The 25,152-nt window shown below is 41.3% G+C and overlaps 1 protein-coding gene and 1 long non-coding RNA gene across 6 annotated transcripts in view; both read right to left on the bottom strand.

Annotated features, from left to right (window-relative positions):
• Positions 1 to 1,689: 1,689 nt before the first annotated feature.
• cdh4 (cadherin 4, type 1, R-cadherin (retinal)) overlaps positions 1,690 to 25,152 on the bottom strand; it is a 228,921-nt gene continuing 205,458 nt past the window's right edge. For 3 of the 4 annotated variants that reach the window (XM_080892245.1, XM_080892247.1, XM_080892248.1), the window contains 8 exons: positions 20,137 to 20,322; positions 19,560 to 19,813; positions 15,903 to 16,054; positions 12,156 to 12,392; positions 10,890 to 11,123; positions 10,633 to 10,772; positions 3,513 to 3,677; positions 1,690 to 3,013 (listed from right to left, as the gene is read on the bottom strand). In XM_080892245.1, coding sequence (XP_080748371.1) covers positions 2,807 to 3,013; positions 3,513 to 3,677; positions 10,633 to 10,772; positions 10,890 to 11,123; positions 12,156 to 12,392; positions 15,903 to 16,054; positions 19,560 to 19,813; positions 20,137 to 20,322 — 1,575 coding nt within the window. In that variant the 3' untranslated portion in view covers positions 1,690 to 2,806. The remainder of the gene's footprint in view (positions 3,014 to 3,512; positions 3,678 to 10,632; positions 10,773 to 10,889; positions 11,124 to 12,155; positions 12,393 to 15,902; positions 16,055 to 19,559; positions 19,814 to 20,136; positions 20,323 to 25,152) is intronic. The other variant, XM_080892246.1, reaches the window with a different exon arrangement.
• On the bottom strand, positions 6,597 to 10,568 carry LOC308403028. 2 transcript variants are annotated; one of them, XR_013972848.1, is made up of 6 exons: positions 8,925 to 10,568; positions 7,875 to 8,109; positions 7,666 to 7,777; positions 7,262 to 7,350; positions 6,977 to 7,149; positions 6,597 to 6,813 (listed from the first exon to the last, which is right to left on the bottom strand). It is a non-coding gene; the product is annotated as an uncharacterized lncRNA (long non-coding RNA). The 2 variants fall into 2 exon arrangements; XR_013972849.1 differs by having other exon boundaries at positions 7,875 to 8,113; positions 8,925 to 10,567.

The following is a 25,152-nucleotide window of genomic DNA, read 5'->3' as shown; positions in this document are numbered from 1 at the left end:
TCATTAAAGGCGCTCTATCTAATGAGATTACGCCGTGGGGATTAATGGTGTGGCTAATTGATAGACACACAGCCAGAGAGGATTAAATCCCTTTAAGTCCCCAGTGGGCTTTTTGGCGCTTCAGCTGACTAATTGAAATCACAGGAATGGACACAAATATACTTCCTGACCCCACACACTGCTCTAACAATCCTTCCTCTATGATGCAATAACATGTATAGTGGGTATGTTTCTTTTCTTTTTTTATTAGAAAATGAAGCCATATCCAAACAATAAGGTCAAAGATTAACTGCATAATCCCCCGGGGAGGCTGGTTTCATGACGCTAACACTTAAAAATACATTATTCCACAGTGAAAAATGAAGTAGGTGTAACAATTCCGAGTGCAGATACAAACCAGTCGATTCAAATGCAAATCAAGGTGGAAAAGCAGTGAACTTAAAGCTAGAAGAGTCCTTTCATATTTTAAATCATAGTAAAAAAAGACAATCCTGATGAAAAACCAATGTGTGCTGCTTTCAGCGCAACATCAACATCAGCGGTCAGTAGGCATGGGTGCACTGGTGCATTGCTTTCTGCCACAGTGCTGTTTTTGGTACTGTCATAGGGTCTTATGGCAGAAATCTAAAAATCCAATATTTACAGAGCACTTTAGAAATAAAGTCGTACCAATACTGACTTGAAAGGAGAACTATCATGCTCATTTACAGCTGCATGTCTTTATTCTTGGAGTCTAATAAAGTAGGTGAGAGTGGTGCAGCCGCTCACCACAGGGTCGGTCTAAAACCATTTTAGTTCCTCTTCTCTAAGGGAATGCACAACTTTCTTCTGATTGGCTGCCACTGAAATTTAAATATCCTGGTAACGACAGATGGCTGCCCCTCTCTGAGCCTGGTTCTGCCAGAGATACTTCCTGGTAAAAGGGAGTTTTTTTATTCCCACTGTTGACACCCGTCCTAAATAAGATGCCTTATTTACCTCCAAAAAAAATGATGGCACGCTTTCAAAACATGTGTTGTTTATTTTCTGAAGCGCACATTCAGTATCTAGATGAATGAATAAAAGAATTGCAGCACACTGATTAATTGAACAACTATCAGCAGACGTGGCTAATGAACGTTCCAGTGTCCCAAGGCCAGAAGCCAACAAAAGGAACACGTCTGTCACAGACAATACAGACTGAAATGGAAAGAGCATGTCTTCATACACTAGAAAGAAAAAGAAAAAAAGTATAGATCAAAGTATTTTATGGAATAAAAAAAAGTATAAGCAGGCATCTTAAAAAAAACAATTATATGCTTCAACAGAAGACAAAAAAAAAATAAAACATAAATACCCACATATTAAAAACGAATGGGCCAAAAAATCCCTTAAGCTCACCGTAGAGCCACAGAGAGAGAGAGAGCAGCAACTTTTATGTCAATACTTCAAAAATATGTATCTTACAGTATTTTTATTTTGTCAGTGTCTTTTTACAGAGTATATTCATATAGCTTCTGCAGACTATTTTCACATTCTCACCACAGAGTAACAAGTGCTTGGAGTAAAACATTTGGAAAAAAAAAAAATCATGCACCTTTTAATACATTTGCTGGGCTATAAAAAACGGGAATGTTCAAGGCAACCCCCCCCCCCCCCCCCAAAAAACAAACAAACAAACAAACAAACAACCCCCCCCCCCCCCAAAAACAAACCAACAATCTTCCTCAGACACCTTTGTTCCAAGTCATTTCAAGTTTCTTGTTCTTACACTGATTAATCAGATCATGCCTACGTAAGCTTTACACTGTGGAGAAAGCAACACAAAACCATACAAGGCAGGCAAGTGTCTCAACATATAGGCTCTGAAACTTGTGTGTCCACAGAGGAAAGGCAGGCATTCTCCACTAAATTAGAACCCCCCCCCCACATGTATAAAAATGGTCTCACACAAAGTCAGCGTCAGGCGCTGCAGTTGTGTTGACAATGTGAAAGTTGGACTTCAGCGGAGACCTTTGGAAAAGAGGGTGCTCTTCCCTCTAGCGACTCTTAGTGGGTTCCTTCAGGCCATAATTTGTTGGGTTACGATATCCGATGGTATGCCCTGGCTGTGTCCTTCCCTCCTGGGACTGGCGGCTGGGGTTGTTTCATGTGCACCACTGTGAAAAAGGAGAGGAGATTGACAGGCAGGGCCGGTTTGAGGAGCGCAGGTTTGGGGTGGGGTTGGGTGGTCGACGGGAAATGGGGGAAGTGTCTCCACTGTACTGCACGAACGGCAACCGATCCTGAGATAGCAGGAGTCTGATACAAAAAACACACCACAAAAGGCACTTTATAAAATGACAGTGCTTCTGTTCTAAGGAAATTCAAGTTGACAGAGTTAAAGAGAGAGTCAGAGAGCGTCTTCCCCAAAAACATACTCTTCAGCGTGAAACTAAAGCGAGAGACATTGTTTCTTTTTAACAATGAATCCAAGCACAAATTCACTGCTCCTGTCTCTCATGACCGCCTTGGGACATCCGGATCCAGCGCAGTGAGAGATAAACAAAAGAAAATTAAAATGAAAAACGAAACATCACACTACAAATTTGCCACAACAAAAAAAAAGTTTTTATATATAAAGCCAGAATACAGTTGCGTTGCAGCGGAATTCATGTTTGCGGGCCTGGTTGCTGTGAGCAAACGGATGCAGCCCATGTATGGGTCCATTCCTCACACGGAGCCTGCGTCGTGTAGTTGGCCACTCCTTGCTGCTTTTACAGCAACGTCCATCCAGCCGGTCCCGCCTCTCCCATCTGCAACCCCACCCAGCCCCGTGGCACCGCTCTCAGTCATCGTCCCCTCCTCCGTAGAGGTCAGCTAGCTTCTTAAAGCGGGGGCCCCAGTCGTTGAGGTAGTCGTAGTCCTGGTCCCCTGAGCTGGTGGAGTTGAGCGAGCTGACAGAACCAGCAGTGGAACCACTGCCCTCGTAGTCAAACACCAGCAGGGAGTCGTAGGGAGGAGCGGTGGGGTCGTTGTCTGCTGCCCTCAGACCCTGGAGGCACAAAGACAAGAAAGGCTGAACTCCCACTCTGAGCACCTCCTCTTTATCTGCTCAATTAGTAAAACTGGGCTTAGGCCAATAACTGCTGCTCATCAGAAATATAATGGAGGAGCTCATTTTTCACATAGCAACAGGTTAAGTGTGCTAGACCGTAAAAGGTGCAATAAAATGAAAAATAAAATCTCATCTGGCTCATTCGCCCATGAACACTTTAATGTTGCATCACAGCCTGAATGCTATACACTGAGAGCAAGCACGTTTGGCGGTGCCCCTGACGATGCCAGTACAATCAAGTACACATGTAAACCAATAATATGTAATGAACTATTGTTGGCCATTAAAAAGATTATGTTTCAAACTTCAAAACCACTGATGTGTAAACCCTTTTATAACACATCAACGAGGCATTGTTAATTCCAAAATAAACACAGGCGGCTATGAGAACACGACACCAGAGCTTCAGAAAAAAGGTTTTTAAACTTGGACATACATCATTTATGAAGTCGCCTATGTCTCCAGGGTGGGGCAAACTGGGTCTGACAGGGTACTGCGACTCAGCAATCACAGGCCTCTCATCCACCCTGCGCACCCCTGTCGGCTTGTTGATGATGTGGTCCAGAGACTCCGGCTGCTGCAGCTGGCTCAAGTCGTAGTCCTGCATAAAATCCACGGGGGAAAACGGGTGAGGATTAGAATAATCATCATAATAACCTGCTTTCTAACTGCAAGCTCATGTAATACTGCACATTTTTTATTGGGAACAGGCTCATTGTACAACTTGGAATGTAGTTGTTGGGCAGGTCTCTTTGCCAAGACTTTGATGTACACTCATTTTACATCAGTGAGAGCTGATCCGCTGTGAAACTGTGCTACTGGGCTTTCTAATGTTTAAGCTCTTTTCTAAACCTGCAGCTCGGCAGACTCAAGCTGTGCAAATCCAGACTCCAAAGTAATTCTGTACTTTTACTGCATATTGAATGTCATACTGTACTGTTTTAAGAGCCAGTACATGCTTCACACTGATCAGAAATGATGCGGTATGGCGTCAGACGCCCATCAGAGAGTGACTTTTGAAGGTGAGCATTTTCCCCGGAGCTGTTTCCGTTTCTTTTTTTGGATCCAGCTGTGAACTTCCATTGTCAACGAGAACAGCAGAACAGCACACACAGATTCTGTCCAAAATCTGCTTAAATGGAACAAGTAGCATTAACGCTAGCAACTATTCATAGATGTAGCCCCCTAGAGCTATTCATGGCGATATACTGTATACTGCTTTATGTGCTACTATCACATTTCTTTGTTAAAGCGTGTTCCCCAGTGTGTCGTCCGCTCCCTCATCATGTAGTTGATAATGTAGGTAATATCTGTTCCTTTGGCTTTATGAGAAACACAATAACTCCCTTTGCTGAATTCATGTGCTTAGTAATCTGAGCACACTGTAAACTTGTAGTTCCAGTTTATGCTCATTTCATTGATGATGAACTGGAAAACTAAATGACGCACAGCCGATGAATATCCTGTGATTATTACAAATACGTTTACAGCTCTGACATTTTCAAGTTTTTTGTTAAGAAATAAGTAATTCAGAGCTATAAATATGAATATGACTGGCTGATAAGCTCCCTGTGTTGCCTTCAGAAGTCTCACACAGGTGTGGGACAAGATAGCTGAGCTTAGTAAAAAAGCATGTTAAAAAAGGCATACTTCATAATATATTTATGAATTAATCAAAGGCTTCATTGTTGAAAGATTTTTTTAATTAAAAAATGAAAATCTGATCTGAGATAATGGTGTGGAGTAGGTGTTTATGGGCAAAAAGAAAAGAGTGTCATAAGTGGAAGGACAGACTGAAAGCGTGACTCACATTTGGAAAAGTGTATTTATTCTCCATAAAGTTTATCCTCTTATCCTCTAATTTTACTGTTGTGCTAGCTAATCTTCTGCGGCCTCTGACTTTATTGATTTTTCTTTTAGATCAAAGAATGACCCACTTGAAGACCTTAAAAAAGCAAAGAAGTCTTGCTTTCAGTTTTTGTCAGGAAATGCTAAAGTTGTGCTAAAAAAAAAAAGCGCATCAACAATATTTTTATTTTTCCTCAGCACATATTAGTCAGTGGCTTTTGCATGTTGCAATCTACTTGATGCTGTCAGAGGCTGAATTACTAATAAGGTTACATCATGTGCTAAAGATCTCAATGAACTCGAGTACGGTACAACATAGGGCTGTTTGATATAATGATATATATCGGATATATATCTATCGTTTCATTTTACGCTATCGTTTGTTTCGAGGTGTTGCAAAATAAACTGTTTACGGCAATATTTTTTCATCGTTTTGATGGTCACTGTAGTGGCTGTATTAATTTCTTAAAGTGCTCTCTTTCTCTTATATGTAATATAACCACACTACAGACGGACAAGCGCCTGTTTTTATGCGTTGTCGTTAGCAACAGCGACGGTAACACCTTCGCGTGTCTGCTTGTTTATGTTCCACATAAACCTTTCACAATAAAGCTCAAGATCCTGTTGAGACCTTTCAAAATAAACTGAATCACGTGAAAGAGCAGATTATTTACGGATGAGAAGTAGAAAAGAGCCGCCAGGTGCTAAAAAATAAACTTTAGACTCAAACATTAGAACAGGCTTTTCCCCGCAGCACGCCGTGTAATAAATACTCACAAAGAAAACGGCGGCCGTTACAATTTATGTCTAAAAATGTATCGTTTCATGCATCGGTTAAAACACTCGACTCCAGCTACATGACGCGCAGTCGAGCTGCCCGAGATTCACAGAATTTACAGAAAATGTTACATTTTGTGATTTATATCGTTATCAGGACGATAGAATTCTTACATTGGGATATGAGATTTTGAGCCGTAGTACAACAAGTCGATTTGTAAAACTTCTTCCCTCTCAGATATTTCATCATTAACTGTAAATAGTGTTATTGCAAAGTGGAAGTGTTTAGGAACCACAGCAAAGAGACAGTGACCATGTGAGTTACAGGGCAATGACATCGAATGCAGAGGTGCATATAGATAGCAAGGAAACATTGAAACAATGTTGAGTCAATATCAGGCTGTGTCATTGAATCAACGTTGAAGTGTGACGTTGACCTAACGTCACTCTTGCACCCTTTTTTAACGTTGAAACAACGTCAGGTTTTGATGTTGAATCAATGTTGAAACCTGACGTTGATTCAACGTTATATTTTCTAATACTGCTGACATTGAAACAATGTCAGATTCTGATATTGAAACACTGTTGAGCTATGGTGTTGATTTTCCACCTCTTTCGCACAGTTGCTTTTTATTAAAACAACAGTTAAATCATGACTGGAAATCTACCTTTCTTTATAGGTATTTTAACCAATACTAAACTACTGCATGTTTCCATCAATACTTCAACCACCTAAACACATAATTGTACTTATTCCTTAAATTGGACACCCTTTATAAAAAAAACCCCAAATGTCTCACAATGTATCATGTCAATATTAATATCCTAAAATAAGAAAGCATTGCATGTGATGTAACAGAGAAAAAAAATAAACAAAAAAAGGTCAATAGGCATGTTTCGTTTGCTAAATGCTTTATTAAAAGACAGTTTCCTATTTACGTTTACATGATTCACAGAAGTTTGTAATTTTTTGCATGATGTGCGTCCTGCACTACCCAAACGATCGGGGGCGTATCGGAGCCATTTCTGCACTGCTTGTGCAAAGACAAACTCAGACATAGAGTTTGCCCCTAACTGCTGCGTCAGGCTCCAATCAAGGCAAAGCGTCTCACCTATAGACACATTTTAAGAGATGGAATTAGCGTGTCTCATGTCTTAAATGTGTATGCAAGTGCTTGTGTGTTTAATCAACAGGCCGTTGTTATGTATTTAAATCACATCTGACAGCTATTACACTTTATAGTTACAAAGTGTACATAACCTTTATATACTTACCATTGCCTTATTTGCCTCTTGTGATTGAAGAGCTGCCTCTGCATTGTTTAGCTCCTCAATGTTGTGCAAGGGCAAATCCAGAGGCAGTACCCCAGCATCTACCGATTCATTGCAGCCGGTATTGCGGATGGCTCTGACCTCCTCACGGAGTTCGTTAACAGCTCTCGTCAGGTCTGACAGAAAAAGATAATTTTTTTTAAGTATTTAAGAATACAGACAACTTATCAAAAGTTTCCTTGTGTCACACACAGATATGTACAAAGACACTAGACAGTATTTTATTACCTGGTATTTTCACTCGAGGGGCCTGGGGAAACCATTTTTTTGTGGGCTGCTCATCCTCTGAGTCACTATATGTGTACAGGGGATTTGGTCTAAAGAAAAAAGTTGAAAATGGTCATAAGTAATTACAAATGTGCTTTTGGAATATTTTTTCCTAAAGTTACAGTTTGATTTATAACAACACACACAGGAAACGGAGATGTGCAAGAAGGTACAGTATACAAGGAATTTTTGAAGTGCACAAGTGTACACGGCTTTGCATTTATAAAAAGTTTACAAGCTTCCACTTTTTGGACTATATTATGTGGTGATATTGCAGTATGCAAGCACCACAGATATGTATAAAAGACAAGATCATAAATTCTTAGCAATCAAAGATATGTTTGTGAAATAAAAAAAAGTTTTACTTGTGCTTTCTTTTATGACTGGTCTGAGTTTCAGCTTCGGACTGAAGGTCAGACGTATCACAGTGTTCACTTAGATATTTCTGAAGACTGCGTTCTGCTTCGTGAAATGTGTCTGGAAGTACAAACACAATGTATGGCCAGACATAAATTAGGACACGAAAAACTTGTTATTGTTACATTTATACAATACCAATCCAGATGATACCCACCATGGCTTATTAGAAGTCGGACTGGTGCATAGGTGAGCCATGTTGCACCAGGATGAACTCTCCTCTTTACTGCGTCGTGGATCCTGAATGTGTCTCACGGAGGATATGGAGGCCATGACAATTTCTCCCCATTTATCCATGATCTAGGGACTATTTCTGTACCACCAGTGCTAAACTGCACAATGCACCAGTCTTTCATTTTTATCTTTTTTTTAATTTGGAGTCCTTTTTTGCCCTGTCTAGGATAAACAGGAAACAGATAATTACAATATATTTCATAGTCACTACAAAACTTGGATCTATTGATTGAACTAAATAATAAATAATAGCTTAAAATGTATATAGGCAACAATTACAAGCAAACCCGTATATGTAAGCATTTAAACACTGAAGATAATAAAATTAACAGTATTTTGTCTAAGTCTGCCATTGTAGGAATTCATGGCACCGAGACAAAAACTTGGCGCACAGTGTGGCGTCAAAATAGGCGCACACCTTTGACGCTGCATTTTCTCCGTCTTCCTCGTCCACACATGCTAAACGCAGTTTACGTGTGGACAAAAGGTGCAAACGCAAGTTAGGTGAGCGTGCAGCGTAAAGTTTGAATTGAGTGCGAATCGAAGCGGGTGCTCACCAATCATTAAAAGTAACAAAGTCATTGAACACATTTATACAGTTACCTTTACGTTTATCAATCATATATCACAGATTTACAATTTTTTGTAGTACTATGCTAAAAAGCAACTACAGAGCGAAAGTCTGGGTCAAGCGCCGAGGCGACGGCAAGAACAAAGGAACCCTCGAAGCGTTAAAGCTAGCTTTGTAAGGGAATATAACGGAAAAGTATGAAACGAAAATGTTTTCTTTGTTGATAGACTTTGTTTGCAGTGCAATTTATTTGTTGCCGGATTGTAAGATGAAAGTAGACACAATTTCGGGCTCCCACATTTTATCCGAAACTTTACATTAACAAGTTTTTTTTGTTTTTTTTACTGTTATTCAAATGCAACCGTGGAAATAACGAATAGAACAAAAGTCATTCATTCTTACCTTATACTAATCGTGGTGCAGGCCAGTGCAGTGCATGAACTGATACCTTCTCCGGTCAATTCCGCTGAGAGTAAATCTAATGTCCCGCTCTACTGTACAAGACAATGGTTACCTGGAGGGATGTACCAATGTGATAGGGGTGCTGCGGAATAGTCCAAGTGGTAGCAGCTTTAATTTCCCGCTCAACCATAAATCGATGGTTTTTCAACGTGATTGTTGTCACCTTGTCAACTATAAATAGATCAACAATCAACGATGACAGAACAACAGTGAATCAATGTTATTTCAATGTCAGTGTCAGGTTTCATCAGTATTTCAATGTTGTTTCAACATTGGTTTTGTGTTGACATTTCAATCCTGACGATTCTGATGGTTCAGATGGAAAATCAACATCTGTTCAATGTCTCCTTGCTATCTGGGATATAGTACTTAAAAAATGCTCTGCTGTGTCATTAACTTCCTTGTCATTATAGTCAGCTCAAAGATTGTGTGCCAGGAGCTTCATGGCAGAGTTCTGCTCTGTCGAGGAGTGGAGGGGTTGTAGGTGTGGGTGGTTGGGTAGGCGCTCTGTGTGGTTAGGCTTTCCTGTGTGTGCCCTGGCACCCTCACTGTGCCGGCTGGTGTCATTCCTGGGCTTTTGGTCTATTTGCTGTCTCCCAGCTCCTGAAGAGCTGTGGACTCCTCCTCCTGGCTGTCCGTGCTGCCTGAGTGGGACTGGGATGGGCTATCTGGCATCTGCTGGGTCTCGGTGGGGCCTCGGGCATTGGTGGAGGCATGTTCCTTCTTCCTGCATGTTTCTGGCTCGGCACACTGGTGTCCGCCACAGCTTAGTGCAGAGTTAGTATAGTTTTGTATTTTCTGATGAGTTTTTAATTTCTATTTAATTTTGACTTTTTGTTTTTTTTGGATCACTGTTGTTGCCTGTTGTTGTGTCCGTTTATTTGTCTAACCCTGCTGAAGTATTTGGTTTCTAGGTTTCATTTTGCTCTCTTTGAAGAGAGGTGAATGTTGGGTGGCGAAATAGAACAGCAACATAGAGACCCTAAACTTCTGATTGTAAATATTATTACTTATATTTTCATGAAAACCACAACTTAATTATTCTTGCAAATGTTTTACTGGAAAAAATGCCAAATGTTTGCAGGGTTTAACCTCAAGTATGAATGCTTATCTTTCTTATGCATGAATGCATGATTTCACAGAATATTTTATTGCCCAGTCATGCTGAAATAACATGAATATTCTGAATCTGTGGTAAATATTCAGCTGTGTGTTGTAATTGTGACTGCCTTTCCCTGTTTTCTGACATTTGCTAGACAACGCTATTAATGATTTAATCAATAAGGCAGGACACAGGATGTACACTCAGTTGCTGTGAATCCACTGGACAATTATCTACGCTGTTCTCAAACAGATGCAACTGGACATCACACAGTCTTTGTACTGTGGAGCTGGCAGGTTAAACACTGTTTAATGTCTGATCTGACTGCAGTGGACATATGCACCTCCTTAGTGTAATGTCTAAGGGCTTCTGCACATGCATGAACAGGTCTAGAGCTTGTTTCACTTGTTACTTGTCAATGCACTGTAGAGACCAAAGAAATTTCCCATGTGTAAAGTCAGATAATATAACAATACATTTCAGAGGATTTTAAGTCAGTAAACACCATCACTAAACAAAAAGCTGAAAATTCATGTTTCACAGTACCTGGTCCTCCTCTCCTCCTCCCTCTTCATCATACTTGAGGATGTTGTCCCTGACGTCATCCTCAGGGTCAATCAGCAGGGGCTTCGCTTGCCGCTCCTTTTCCCTGCGCTTCATCCACACCACAAACAGCAGAACCATGCCTACAATAAAAAAGATTATTTTAAAACGAAGAACAGCAACTGTTTGCCAATAATTAACGTTGATTTTTGTTAAAACCATGCAGCTCTCAAAGATCAGACAGTATTTGTTGTACTCACTGAGTAGTATGATGATGCAGATGAGTATGGCAATGATGGCCCCAGTGCCAAGGCCAGCAGCTGCCACGGCTCCCGTGGCACTACAGTCCCCATTATCATCACACGGACACACTTTGACCCTGATTACAGAGCGGTTGGACAGTGGAGGGTTTCCCGAGTCTGACACAATTATGGGAATCTCGTACACACTTGCTTCCAGGTAGGGAATCCTAAGCCGCAGCTGAGCATAGTCACCTGCAGAGCAAGAGTTAGCATGTCAAATGTAATAACAGTATAATTAAAAATAAACAAGTGTGGATTGTTTGGAAGGGTTCTTAGGAGAACATGGCAGCACAACTTAGGTTTAATAAACTGAATAAACTACATGACTGGAGATATTTGACCATAATGCACAGTGCAGCACAAACACCTAATGCTGTCGTACTCTCAAGCACGGTGGTGGTGGGGTGATGATTTGTGCTGTTCTGCAGCCTGGGCACCTTGAAGCCACTGAATCAACCATGAATGCCTCTGTATACCAAAGTATTTTAGGCTGCTGCAATGGGCCAAAGTCCACCTTCAACCTGAATATGGAATCTTAGGAGAGCTAAATAAATTCCCCCAAACCTCAATGAACTGAACCAACGATGTAAAGTACACTGGGCCACAGTTCCTCCTTGATGACTGAGACTAATAAAGTCATACAGAAAACGATTACTTTAAGGTATTTTTGCTAAAGGCGATGCTACAAAGTACTGAAACATCTATGTTTTTTTCACAGGAGTGCAACAAATCCTGTGAAAGCTTTCTTTTCCACATGACTGTACATAAAACTGAAATGTACAGCTGTATAACCTACAGCATTTATCACTCAGTCAAGCTAAGACGAGAGCCTCAGCGGGGAAAGAATCCAGGTATGTGATCAGATTTGTCCTCAAGACAACTGCTGTGATACATCCATCTGGGTGGATTAGGTGACAGATTGGATGCTCGGGGGACAGAGAGATGAATGGATCTCATTTGTCACAAACAATAGATCGTACGTCAACAGCGGATGGCACCCGCATCTCTCACTGTGAGCTTCGTGAGACATTTTGTTAAACTTGGACTTCTCTCATAGCTGATAGCGATCCCCCCGATTAATGCTGCCAGTTATTCTGCTGAGAGGTTTATGGTTTCATTCAGAATGATGATGTGTCATTTCCCCACAGCACTTAAAAATGAACCTCACAAGGGTCCAGTTCGCGAGACCAAACTTTATTAAACACAGTGTATAATGACTAATACCGCTCAGCCTGGAAATGGTCCAGTTTCGTCGAACGCTTGCAGGAAAAGAAGGCAGCTCGAAGACAAACGGCCCTATGTTGGGGTCGGCATCAGCATCAGAAGCTGTGATGTTGATCCTAGAGTTGGGGCGTGCTCGTTCGCACACTTGTGCCTCCCGGGGTATCAGCACGGGCGCGTTGTCGTTTACGTCGATCAAGTAGATCTGGAGGGTTCCTGTCCCGCTGGCTTGGGGCGAACCTGAGGGGAGGCAAGAAGAAAGAGAGAAGACAGAGAGATCAAAGGAGGAGATGGTGAGATAACAACATAGTAGTGAGGCAGAGCAGTGAAGATGAAATGATTGGAGAAAGAGAACAAAGCCCCCCAAAAAAGGCAGTTTGACGAGAACGCTACAGAAGACGGCAAAACATTCGTTCCATTTTTGCCTCATTTTTCGAGCTGATTCAGGTGTGGAACTGAGAAAATGAGATGGGCGCCAAAGAAACAACAGAAGGAAAAAAACAAGACGTTTTGTTTACAAGTGGGTGAACGTGGAGGGACAATGCTATATACATCTGTAGTGGAGCACCGAACACCAAACAGCAAATGAAAGGACATATAAATGTTTTAGTCCTTGTATTTCAGAGAAAAGCCGAGGCGAGACTCACATTGGTGGGGAAAGCGCTCACATAAAGATTGCTGTTATCTGCACTCTGGAAAGCCTACTGGGAAACAACTCAAATGCTAACCCCTTCACTGCATCCAGAAGTACAAGCTCATAATAACTTCTTCTGCTTGCCAGACCAGAACAGAACGGAATAAGGTTAGAAGAAATGTTTTTGATGTTTATTGCATTGTTAACAGCAAAAAAAAAAAAAACCTTCAATGTGGTTTGATTACAGTACTGCTGTCTTCCTGACTTAGAAATATACTTTATTTTTTTTGCCACTGTTTCACTTGATTTTGTACAACATGGTGTACAACACGAGCACCTCATTGTTTTTCCAAGTGTACTGCTTGCTGTCAAAAAGTCAGATTGATTTTGAAGTTGTGCTGCGGTCCATCTCAAGCTAGAGCAACTTCAAAAGAGTGAAAATGTGTGTAATGAGGTTGAACTCTAATGTGCACGGTGTTAACTCTCAGACTGTATGTACGGCAACTGTGGCAACAGATTAAAAACGATGCTTACACAGGGCAGCATTGCGTTTGGACATGTGGACATGGTCAAGACGGCCTGCTGAAGCATCAGAATGAGGAGGAAAGGTAATTTAAGCAGGCTGGGTTGAGAGTTTCAGAACGTGCTGATCTCCTGGGATTATACTGCACAACCATTTCTAGGGTTTACAGAGAATGGGCTGAAAAAGCCTAATCACAACCAAGGCATGCAGAACACCACGTTGAACCTGGAAGCAGATGGGCTACAGCAGCAGAAGGTCATTGTACTCAAATGGCCTCCACAGTCACCAGACCTCAGTCCAACAGTTCCCCTATGGAATCTGATGGAACGGGGACTTTACATCATGGATGCTAAATAGATTAAAACGGTTGTGTCGGCAAAAGAAGTTCCAACTGGCTACTAGCATGGTGTACCTAATGAAGAGGCCAATGAATGTAATTTAGTAATGCAATTCTCCATAGCAGTGCAACCCCCAAACTACAGATGAAGGAACCACATGCGACGCTCTGTTAAACAAACAGTAATTTGTTGTGGCCTTGGTATTCAATCGACAGCTTCCTTCTCAGACTTTCAGCGAACTGAACTAAATGACTAAAGCAGTGCTGCATAGAAAGAGTTTACCCCAGCAGTTCATCAGTGCTGTATTTTAACTTTTTTTCCACTGTCAGACAGTAACTTGGTGCATCAACTATGTAAAGGTCTGTTGCTCCGGGCCCCAAGGCTTATCGACCGTCTTGTCTGTTATGATTGGCTGGGTGCTTTGTTGCTTCTTACGCTTCGCTTGAGGAGAATAAGTAAAGAGAATTTCAATCAAAGTGGAATATATCCCCTTGTTGACACTGGACTCTAGAATCGGTAGGCAGTCAACACTTTGAGCTTAAGCTGGTGTGCTTCAGGGCAACCAATCCCTCATTTCTCACTAGAGTAAAAACACCTGGGTCCCTCCTACTTACACCCAGGGCAAGCATCTCTATTTGTAGTGGTTCAGTTCTTTGTCTTCATACATTGTTGCAGCAGCAGAAACAGATACACAGAACCTTCCCTGACAGATCCTTTTTTCTATAAGAGACATGAGCATGAAGGTCACTGCGGCTTTAGATACTTTATACAGTGCAGTGTATGAATCATTCACAATTTATCTGCACTACATACAGCGTCTGGTTGGAAAGTATCACGTATATGGCATATTTAACCCTTACAGCTTCCTTCTAATGATTTTCAGTGCTGCAAATTCACAACAGTTTGCTTGTTTACATGGAGCTTTCATTTGATGTTTGCTCATTTTTAATCACCCGTCGCCCCATGCCCTATGCACATCTACATGACGGTGCAAAGATCTTGAGCCAAACCTCGTTTCTTCATATTTTGCTAGGAAAATTGCACAGTTGTAACAAATCTCAAATTCAACCTAAAGATTACTGACATCCAATACTGATATTTGCACACAGAGATTTCTCTAAATTCTCAGACTCTTGATGATATTACATGCATGTATTGTAAATGATGAGATATTCAAAGTCTTGGATTTTACACTGTGAAACATTATTGTGAAACTGTTCCAGAATTTGCAGATTGGCGAACCTCAGTCATGTTACTGACCTGTTGCCAGTTAACCTGATTAGCTGAAGAACATTACTCCATCTGTTTCTCTTACTACCATCTACTTATTCAGCCTTTTGATCCTCTGTCGCAAGTTTTTGAATTCAAGGTGAGTTAATATTTTTAATGCAGCAGTAATCTGATATCCTTTTTATGTGCTACAATGAAAAAATATGGGTTTATAAGATTTGCAAATCCCTGCATTCTGATTTTATTTCAATTTTACAGAGCATCCCAACATGTTCAGAATTCACTGTGTACCGTGCACTATTCTGTGCTCACCATTTGTTTATTTTTTCCCTATCAAAGTTTAATTTAGATTGCTTTTTCTTAACCATATCCACGGTGTAATAGCAGAGGGCGTCCTGAGGCAAATCTGTGATATTGGGCTATGCAAATAAAATCGACTTGACTTGATTTGAGAGCTGCTTTATGCAAGCCACTGCTAAGACTCTGCAATCACCCTAAACTGTTTTGTCAATAGAAACACCTTCCCGGAAGCCACAGTATAATATAATACAGATGCACCTTAAAGTCTAATCCTAATAATCCCAGTCATAATATCTGATCCCTGCCAAAGAAGGAAGAACTCTGTGTGAGAAAACATTACTTGATTATGCTGTGACCTGTTCGGGTTGATGATGCGTGATAATAAAACCTTTTTGATATTGGGATCACTGGAAACAAGCAAGACTAAAAATCACACTATGAAATGGCCAAAGCTCTAACAGTTCATCCTGATAATATTGACATTTCATTTCCGTCCTTTTAAAATTCTTTGAAATATTCCAGTTAAAACCCCAAATCTAAGCCTATAATTCAGGAACTCTCTGGCCAAATTGCATGGGAATTCATCCAACAGCTACTGAAATATGTGAATGTGAACCAAAGAGGTGGATAAGATTGCAAAAGATGGTTAAAACATGCCACTGCAACCTACTGTTACATACATGCTACTGTAAATCATCACAACTGATACAGTCAGCCTGACTTACCAGACTTACCATTGTCGAATGCCAGGAATGTTGCCTCGTACACATTGTTCTTGACATATATGGACTCCCGGTCAAGCAGGGCCATGGTGGTGATCTGACCATTGGTCCTGTTAATCTTCAGCCAGTTCGCTGGATCTGATAACTTAGAGTACCTGCATGCACAGAGATGGAAAAATAAAGACATGTCATTAAATCCAAAGATAAATACGCACATACAAGAGCCACATAATGACTTTTATACCAACTGTTACTTGAATGCCAGCGGCTCTGAATCTTTTATTTTGTTGATCCAAAGTACCCATTATCAGGTTGAATGTTCATTACCCGAGTAAGCAAAACCAGCCAAGCACCTTTAAAATATTACAGTGACATGGAGAGTGGAACATATGTTCACCGAGCTAATCATAGCTGCAGCTCATTAGCATGAAGACCGATGAAAACCCAAACCCATATGCGGAACAGCCAAGCAGCACTCTTAACAACTTCACAGCTCTTAGTACCCACACAAACGCCACGGCAGCTCTCATCGGAGTCACGGGTTGAAGCGTCCACAAAACTGAAAGTGACAGCTGCACAGCGCAGGAAGTGCCTCAGGTCTAATGAGAAATGGTTAACTCCGGACAAGAAGAACTCTCGCTAGTTGGTACTGTGAATATGTGTGTGTGCACGCACACGTGTGTGTATGCGCGTCAGCATAATGACAGGAATTTGGTGTGAGAGACACAGGAAGAAAAAAAGAGGCGGTGAGAGAGATCAGAGGCTTTTTTTTTTCTGAATAAGCTTAGTTGGTGAAAGGGGGCTTAATTAAAAGAAGTCTGTTGAGAGCTGACACTAGTTAGCCAGAGGCTCACAGGCATCCACAAAACTAACTCCACCTACAGCTAAAGATGCACACAGTTCTGGGCTGGCACACATATGAAACAGATAAATTAGATAAGCAGGAGGACAGGCAGGTGCACTCATTATCATTATGCTTTTTAACAGCTTTTTTATTTTTTCCTTGAGAAAAGCAAACAAGCAAATGAAAATAAACAGAATTTCTAGTCAAAGAAATTGTCATGCTGTGTTAGCCAAGGTGTGATGTTGCCCCGTAGGTTACATTATGGTATTTGCGCAGGATGCCTGGCACGCTCATCTCCTTCCTGTGCCAACAAGATGTCACCTCCAGCTGGCAGAGCGAAATATCTTACTATACTTCATTGGATTTTTTCCTTCTGACAAGAATCACGCCTTAAGCTTTAACCCTAATGTATTAACATAGCTTTACTTAATACCAATTAAACAAAAAGGCGGTTAAGATTGTTTCTTTTCCCCAATTTTATAAGGATCACATCACACTGCTGCTGCAGCAGAAAGAGTCATATTACCTCTGTTTGTTATGTGAAAGACATCTGCAGATGACAACTGATTTTTATACCATCCATATCTGTGACTGGCATTGACAGTAGTCTTTTTGCAGCTCTACATCTTCCAAATCCCAAACATGGCTATCAGGATTGCTGTCATGGAACAGCTTGCTCAGAAAATCTCTCACACGGCGCTTGCATTTAAGAGGCATGGAGGATCTAGTCTCAGACGTCATGCACGTTGTTGCAGAATGAAAATGTTAGGATCCTAACTTTCTAGACAGCATAAGATGAATTGATGAAATACACCTTTAAACCTGGAACCAAGCTTTAAACTAAGACATTTATAAGTGAAGATTTAAGGACATATTCTCAGCTGTGAGGGCTAATATCTAAAAATCAATTAACCCATTAATTTAGCGTTTAGCTACCAGTTAAAGCACATCAAACAACATCATCTGGCAAGCAGACATGGCCTCACATCATCTTCATTTTTCTTTCCTCCCGTGAGGAGAGAAAAAGGCATAACATTCAGAAACATTTGAAAAAACACACAATCTGGCTCCTCTCCCAACCACTGCTCACACAGAGGCCTTTCAGTCATACTTGGCGGTTCCTCCTGTGTACTTTAGCGTGTGGCTGTGTGTCTGCTCTTGCGCATTTCTCTTTCTTTTTTGTGCATATTGTGCAGGGGGTTCAAGTGAGGTCACCCAAAAGGAATAAAACAGCAGCGGCGGCAGCAGCAGCATCAGCAGTGCAGACGGGGCTGTCGTGAGCTGAGTGTCTGCTGGCACGCGGCTTTGGAGAAGACAGAAGCTCTGAGCTCCCATCAATAACAGACACGCAGACTGACGGGGAAGAAAGCGACAGGGTCGGTCGGAGCGGGAAGGAGGGCTGGATGAGAGAAAAAAAGGAGCAAAAGAGGAGTTACTTCTCTCAAAGGGCAGAACAGCTCAGCCCACTTGGTTTGCATGACATGTCTTTTTAGGAGAGGAAACCTGAGATGTGGCTATTGCTCACTTTTCTGTGCAGTATATATATATATATAAAAAAAAAAACCATATATATATATATGTGTGTGTGTGTGTGTGTACTTCTCCCACAACCTCCCTCGCTATCAATTCAGTAACATTTCCACTGGGTTTCTCGGTGGAAGTGGCCGTCTTACTGACATTAAGAAAAATCAATCTCTCTCGTTGGAGCTGGCGATGGAGTGGAACAGTGCTGCCGGACCTTAGTGAGCATGTGGGAGTTTCTGTCACATAGGGTCAATGCCTGGATGGCATAATGCCCACAGTGTGTCATCCCAGTTAGGAAGGATGGAGGGAGGGATCAATGAGGAGGAAGATAGGGATCTAAGCAGGGCAGACAAACAGTGTCCAACTCATTATAGGATGACCTCTTCACACCAGTCGCCTGGCAACAGGGAGGTAACTGGGATGTGGGTGGGGGGGTCAGTTGAGAATGTCACCGAAGAGGCATAAACTGTGAAGAAAGCGATCGGCTCTGATTAAACAGTGGTGACAGAGAAGACACCTACACAGTGTAGGCAAAATATTGGAGATTTACATGAATATCAAGTACTCCCTCAGTCTATTGTACAAGACTTGGACACAACTCCATATATTCTGAATCTGCTTATATCCCTGGCTTTGAATATACTATATAGAAAAGTTTTCTTTTCGGTTTGTTTTTGCAACTTCATAGTGGTTAGGTCGGAAAATGCATTTTATTGGGTTTTAGATGCACAAGCACAGATTTATAAACTTACAAGACACTTTCCATCCGTCTACAGCCAAATAAGACGCACAAGCTAAAATAGCTCAGTTGAAAGAGCGTCAGCCTAAAAGTACCTGTTTTTGATCCTGGATTTTAGCAGCATGTGGAGTTTTTTTGGGGCACCTGTGGAATCCTGAGGTGCTTCCTGATGCATCCATTGCAGTGTATTTGTGCATGTGTGTGTGTGTTAGTGCTCAGATGTAGGTAAAAGCATTGTGTGTCCAACTGGGTGAATGAGACAGTAAAAAACTCTGAGTTCCCAACGTGAGTAGAAAGGGTATACAAAAGCACCAGTCCATTTTGTCCCACTTTGTAGTTCTTACATCCTGCATGGAGTTTAATGAAATTCTTAAACAAATAATTTTTCGGTGTTTTTTCATACATAGGTTGATGTGGTAACGGGCTAAAAACCGGGGGAATAAATAGCAATAAAAACAAAAGAAATAAACAAGTACTAAATATTGGCATCAGTGCAGAATTTGACATAATTTAAGCATTTTAAGCTAAAGCGATGTTCTTTAAAGTGCGATACCTGACAGTCTGGTGAATAAAGTGGTCCGGGTCTTGAGCCGCAAACACGGTAAGAGTGGTCCCTGCTGGCACACCTTCTTCAAAGCGAATCATTTTTGGGTTGACGGGGAAGACAGGCGGCTCATTCACATCCTGCACAGAGATGGTTACACCTGCTGTGGACTGAAGCGAGGACTGGATGCCACTGGCCAAGTGGGCCTGGTTGGACACGACCACAGTTAGCATGAAGGCACGATTCATCTCAAAATCCACGGGCTACAGAAAAAAACAGAGACGGGAGAGAGACGGAAGGGAGAAAGCGATACAGAAAAGTTAATGATGAGCGATTGGGGGAAAATGAGCGTGGCTGATTGCAAAATTAGTTCTAATTTTTAACCAATTTAAGAAATGACATATAATTAAGCGAAAAACAATGCGCAACTATAGTCCTCAGTCTGGCACTTCACAGCAGGTGGAACGGTACAAGATGCGGAGCTGAATAATAAAGGGAACGACTGTATGGCTCCGTTTTGAAGAATTATCAAACATTCGGCACATCAATCAGGGCGGCGTGCAGAGAAAGGAGGCTTATTTTTTACCTTGACCACTGTCACCATGCCCTCATTTGTGATGGGATTGGTGCGGATGGTGAAGTGTCCAGATGGGTCTCCGCTGACAATGCGATAGACTGCATTCCAGTTAGGACTGTGGGGCTGATCCCGGTCCACCACTGTCAGGTTGGTCACCACCACGTTTACTTTGTTCTCTGGAACCTCCCCGGAAAACTATGCGGGACCAGGAAGGAAAGAAGCACGTGAACCACGAGGGAGGGGAGGATGGCAGAGGAAACATTATGCTAATACTCCTCAAGCAGTCAGCTAATGAATGTTAATAACTTGATTTAGTGAGATTTTAAGCACATTCTGGAGCCATCATCAATCTTTTAGCATTTTACATAATTGTTATTATGAAAACAAACTGCTTTTAGGGTCAAGCCAATAATGCTCATTACATTAAAACATGAACTGAAAGTGGAAGCAAAACAAATGGGGGGGAATTAGAAAGACAACATAGGGGAAAAGAAAAAGATAAACCAGGAGACATATTTGTTTAAATGTGGTTAATAGAGAATCATATCTTCCATTATGTTAATGCAGTCCCGTATTCCTCCCAACGCTTGCTCGTATGAAACTCTTTATTTAAACTAATGGATTTGTTCAATTAAGTGTTTACCCATTCAATTTAGATTCTGTGCATTCACCAAATCTAGGTCTTAATAAGCAATTAGATAAGTACTGTAATTAAAGCAGCAGTAGGAATAATCTTTGGCTAATGATCTTCATTATATTGCAATCTGAAACAACTCCCCTCTGAACTAACTCTGGAGGAAACTTGGTGACAGCTGCAGAGCCGAAAGAAGACTTTACAGTGCAATAGGATACAGTTCCCCGTCTACTGGGATTGATCTGGCTACTGAGCACACGAAGGTAGTCACACACGCACATGCAGCGAAAGCTCTTATGTCACATGATAATCAGTGTTTCCTCTTGTGAAGCGTTAGCTTGTTTATGGTGTGGGTCTGCCAGCTGCTGTTCATTTTAATGGCTTCATCATCGTGGGATTAAAGCAGCATCCAAACCAACAGATTCCTCTCTTCCACTCCCTCCCACCCTCCTTGCTTCCTCTTCTCCTGTTCCCCCTGCTGGGCTGATAAGCACAAAACAAATTAAATATGCACTCTGAGTCCCCGGTGTATGGGCTCCTCTATTTTCACCCTGGGCTTTAGCCTAAACGCCACCACAAACCTTCCAAGCTTGTTTGGCCACGCTGTCAGAGCGCCAAATGGAATATGCTCCCTTGGAGGCATGCACAATGCTCCTGACTATAGAGGATGGCCCATTCTAAATGGCCACTCTCCGAGATGCAATGTGGCCCTATTGATAAGCCACGAGAGACACAGACTCGAGAGTTTCCGTAGGATTTTTTTCTTTTTGAGTTACAAGGAAAAGAAGTTATGATACTTTTATTTCAGTTATAGAATAAAAGGCTTTTGTTGGTGTAACTAATTCTGGCTTCATAAGGATTCACACACAAACTTCATTTGCTCTTTCTTTTTAAACATGAATTATTCTTAGAGGCTGATCTTTTGAAGCCGTGACTATTTTGGCTTAAAAGCAAGATAGGCCACTTCGGCTACGAGTGACAGTTAGCGGGATGAAGGTGAATACTGAAACATCTACAGGTGTAAATTATGAATCACACAGTTTATCCAAACCGTTTGCATTCTGGCTGCATGAAAGATTTATAGTCAATAGCTGTGCACTACATCCTCTGATTTTAGGCTAATATGCTTACATTAATACGTTTAGCTCAGAATAAAAGTAAGTCTAATGGCTCAGCAACCTATTATTTCTAACAACAATAGCCAATCCTATCTTTTATTAAGCTCTTACCCAGTATGAGACATCCTTTATATCACGGCTAAACAGCGATGTAGTGTTTATCACAGGGATTGAACTACGTATTCGGTTCCTGTCCTTCTCTTTGTGCTCTCCCTTTGCTTGTCAGGAAAACAATGAAGAAAACGTAATGATGGACGGGCTAAATTTACAACCATTCTTGGACTCACACATCAGCTGTACAAGTTGTTAATAAGCATACTTTTTTTCTTTAATTCATATTTTCTTTTAAATGTTGTGTACTATACAAACATTTAATGTGGTAGTACAGTATATAGTGAAAATGCAAAAACCTGACATTTTAAAGTTACAATGTGTAAAATTGTCAGTAGATTGCAGATTGCATAATCCTAGCTACGTGCTACAGGGAAAATGTGTTTTAGGCAGCCAAGAGAGATCATAAACATTAAAATAGTTAGACTATAACCTACAATGGCCGTGGCCACCCAGCGTGTGTCTGCTACTGCTTGGAAGGCTCTCATTCAACCATTTACCACAGCTATCAGTGCTCAGTGAGAAGCCTCCACGTCTGTTTCCTCTGGAAGAAGCTAGAAAACTTAAAAATAAAGCAGGTATGATCCTTCATATCTTAAGTTTGAAGGTGCAGGCACGAATTTTAACGTCCCTCCACGGTATGTGAGCATCTACAAGTTCTCTTGTTTGGCGTACTACTATGTGGCTGGTCTCTACTCACTTCCATAAACACTATTAGTTAGAAGAGAGATATCCTTGCCAGTGACTATATTCAAATATGTGGGGGAACGTGGTGACTTCCACAGATGACAAACCTGCTACTGCAGTATTTAGTTTTAAAGCTAGAGCAAAACAATACTAAAGAGCTCTTTGTGTCCCTGATGGTGCACTGAAAACAGTTCCAAATACTGATAAGACATGGTATAGTACACATATTACATGACTTAAGACAAAACCCTGGCAGCTATGATCTCGCAAGTACAAATTTATGCTAAAAAAGGTAAAATAAGGGAGCTTTTAGAAATAAATTACTCAGAAAGTGAAGATGTGATGCTACACGTGCTGCAGTCAGTACAGTAGGTAGGCTATGGACTCAGAGCCACTCTGCTTAACAGTTTGTGTGGCAAAACACCCATTTTAAATTGTCCTAAACATACTTAAAAAAATGTTCTGTAAAATTCACACTTCTCCTAATTATTGTTGAGTCAGTGCTTGATTGTGACTTCACAAGAGTGTACACTTGATTAAATTGTTTGATTAGACCTACTGTGGCAATAGCATTGTCTTTTAGTTCATCACATATTGCCAAACATAGCAGTGACATTATACATTCAGGCACATGTGGTGAAATGAATAAAACATTTTGGTGTTTTTTTTGTTTTGTTTTTTTTTCCAAATTAGATGCAGTATATCGGCTTGGTTTACACCCCCGCAAGCAATTTCACTTAATTAACGTGCTTATGTTTTCTCTATGCCTCCTGCAGAGAGCAATGAATTCTTCTCGGGTCTGTCATAGACAAATAATTACTGAAGCGCTCTAAGTCATGTTGGGAAGCAAAACAAGTAGTAGAGACTGACAATGCAGTGGAAATGGCATCTGTTGGAAAACAACTTCTCTGCTGTGGCTGTTAATGTGTTAATGTGCTGCGCTGATACATTACAGCACTAGAAACACACACCAAAATATGGTGAGCTCAAGCTTTACTGACAAGCTCAGACATATTGTTGCAGTTGTGCAGGAGTGTTGTAGGCAAACTGTGTGTGGATGTTGAGGTGAGAGTCAGGGTTGGGAAACTTTCTAAACGTCAGATCACATCCTCGCTTCAGCAAACTAAAACAAATTCTGGCTTTTTGTAGCCTTTAAATAGTCCAGTCCCTGCTGAGGAAAAACAACATATATCACAGTTTGTATGGGTTAAAAATGTATATACATGGGCTTGCAGTTTTGTGGTAAAGGAGCCAGAACCGCAGACGGGGAGGAGGGGGACGTAGACCCATTATGTGTAGAGCGGCAGCCTCGTTCATTGAGCTCTACCTCTGACAGCTGGGGAGCTCTTATCAGAGCATGCGGCTGGAACTGTACTGGCACGCACGCTGACGACGGCCCCGCTGAGGAGACTGGGATCACAGTGTGTGACACTGACACACTGTTTGCTCTGCCTTTGAGCTTTGCTGAAAACAGCATCTGTCTCTCTTTGGAATCATAGAAATCCAAATGTTTACATAAAGCGCAGCCATGGCCCTGTAGGTCTATCAGACTGTGGTCAGCGTTTGATCCTGTTCCAGTCGTACAGTCATTCGAACTCTTAAAACTAAGCAAATGTACAACTAACAACACAAGCACTTGTTCTAGAAAAGTGGGCCCGCTGTAGCGTGTCTTCCTGTCAGGCCAGTGTGGCGGTGTAAGGGATTGGGGGTGGATGCCTGCAGATAAATTCCAACTACACGAGGCAATGTGAGCAGGAAAAGAAAACTGATCTCATTCAGCTCCTTTTCCTGCCTCTCTTTAATCTCCTGTCACTCTCCTGTATTCTGCACCAATTTCTCCTCATAGATCTGTCCTCATCTCAAAGTGTTGTACACGGTCGCATTCCCCTCCTTTTTTTTATGCTTCGGTAGCGCTAACATTTTACAAGCGCTAACGCTGCACTGTGTGGTTGTTGACACTGACCAGACAGTGTGTTTTCAAAACAAAAACGTTTGAACGTACGTTTCCACTTACAGGCTTAACAAACAGCATGTCTATAGAACAGCTGGTTAGCATGGCAACTAAATATATAGCTATTAAAATGTCAGATGAGGGTCGAAAGGCAAAGGATGACACCTTTTGACCCAAAGGTTAGTGTAGAAACTACATGATATGCAGAGAGGGTAGATTAAATTGTTCATATGATGTTCGAGTGAAGTAAGTCAATAATATAGCAATGTTAAATCTCTCGCCACTGCATGTGATTTCATCTCAACAGCTTTGGATCGCGGTTTGAGGAAGGCATCTATCTCAGTCAAGTCGAGCAGCCACCTTGGGTGGTTGTTACATTTACAAAAGTCTAACTTGTAATTTGAACAAAATAATTTCATGTTTCCGTGGTGAAGGTAACTAAATCATGTAGGATTTGTATGAACTTAATTTGTTCTTGTTGAGATGACATGATACAATCTAGTAAGAGTGGTTAGTTGCTGGAC

This window comes from Rhamphochromis sp. 'chilingali', assembly GCF_963969265.1.
Source record: "Rhamphochromis sp. 'chilingali' genome assembly, chromosome: 9".
NCBI classification, from domain to species: Eukaryota; Metazoa; Chordata; class Actinopteri; order Cichliformes; family Cichlidae; genus Rhamphochromis; species Rhamphochromis sp. 'chilingali'.
This window is presented reverse-complemented; position numbering and strand designations above follow the sequence as displayed.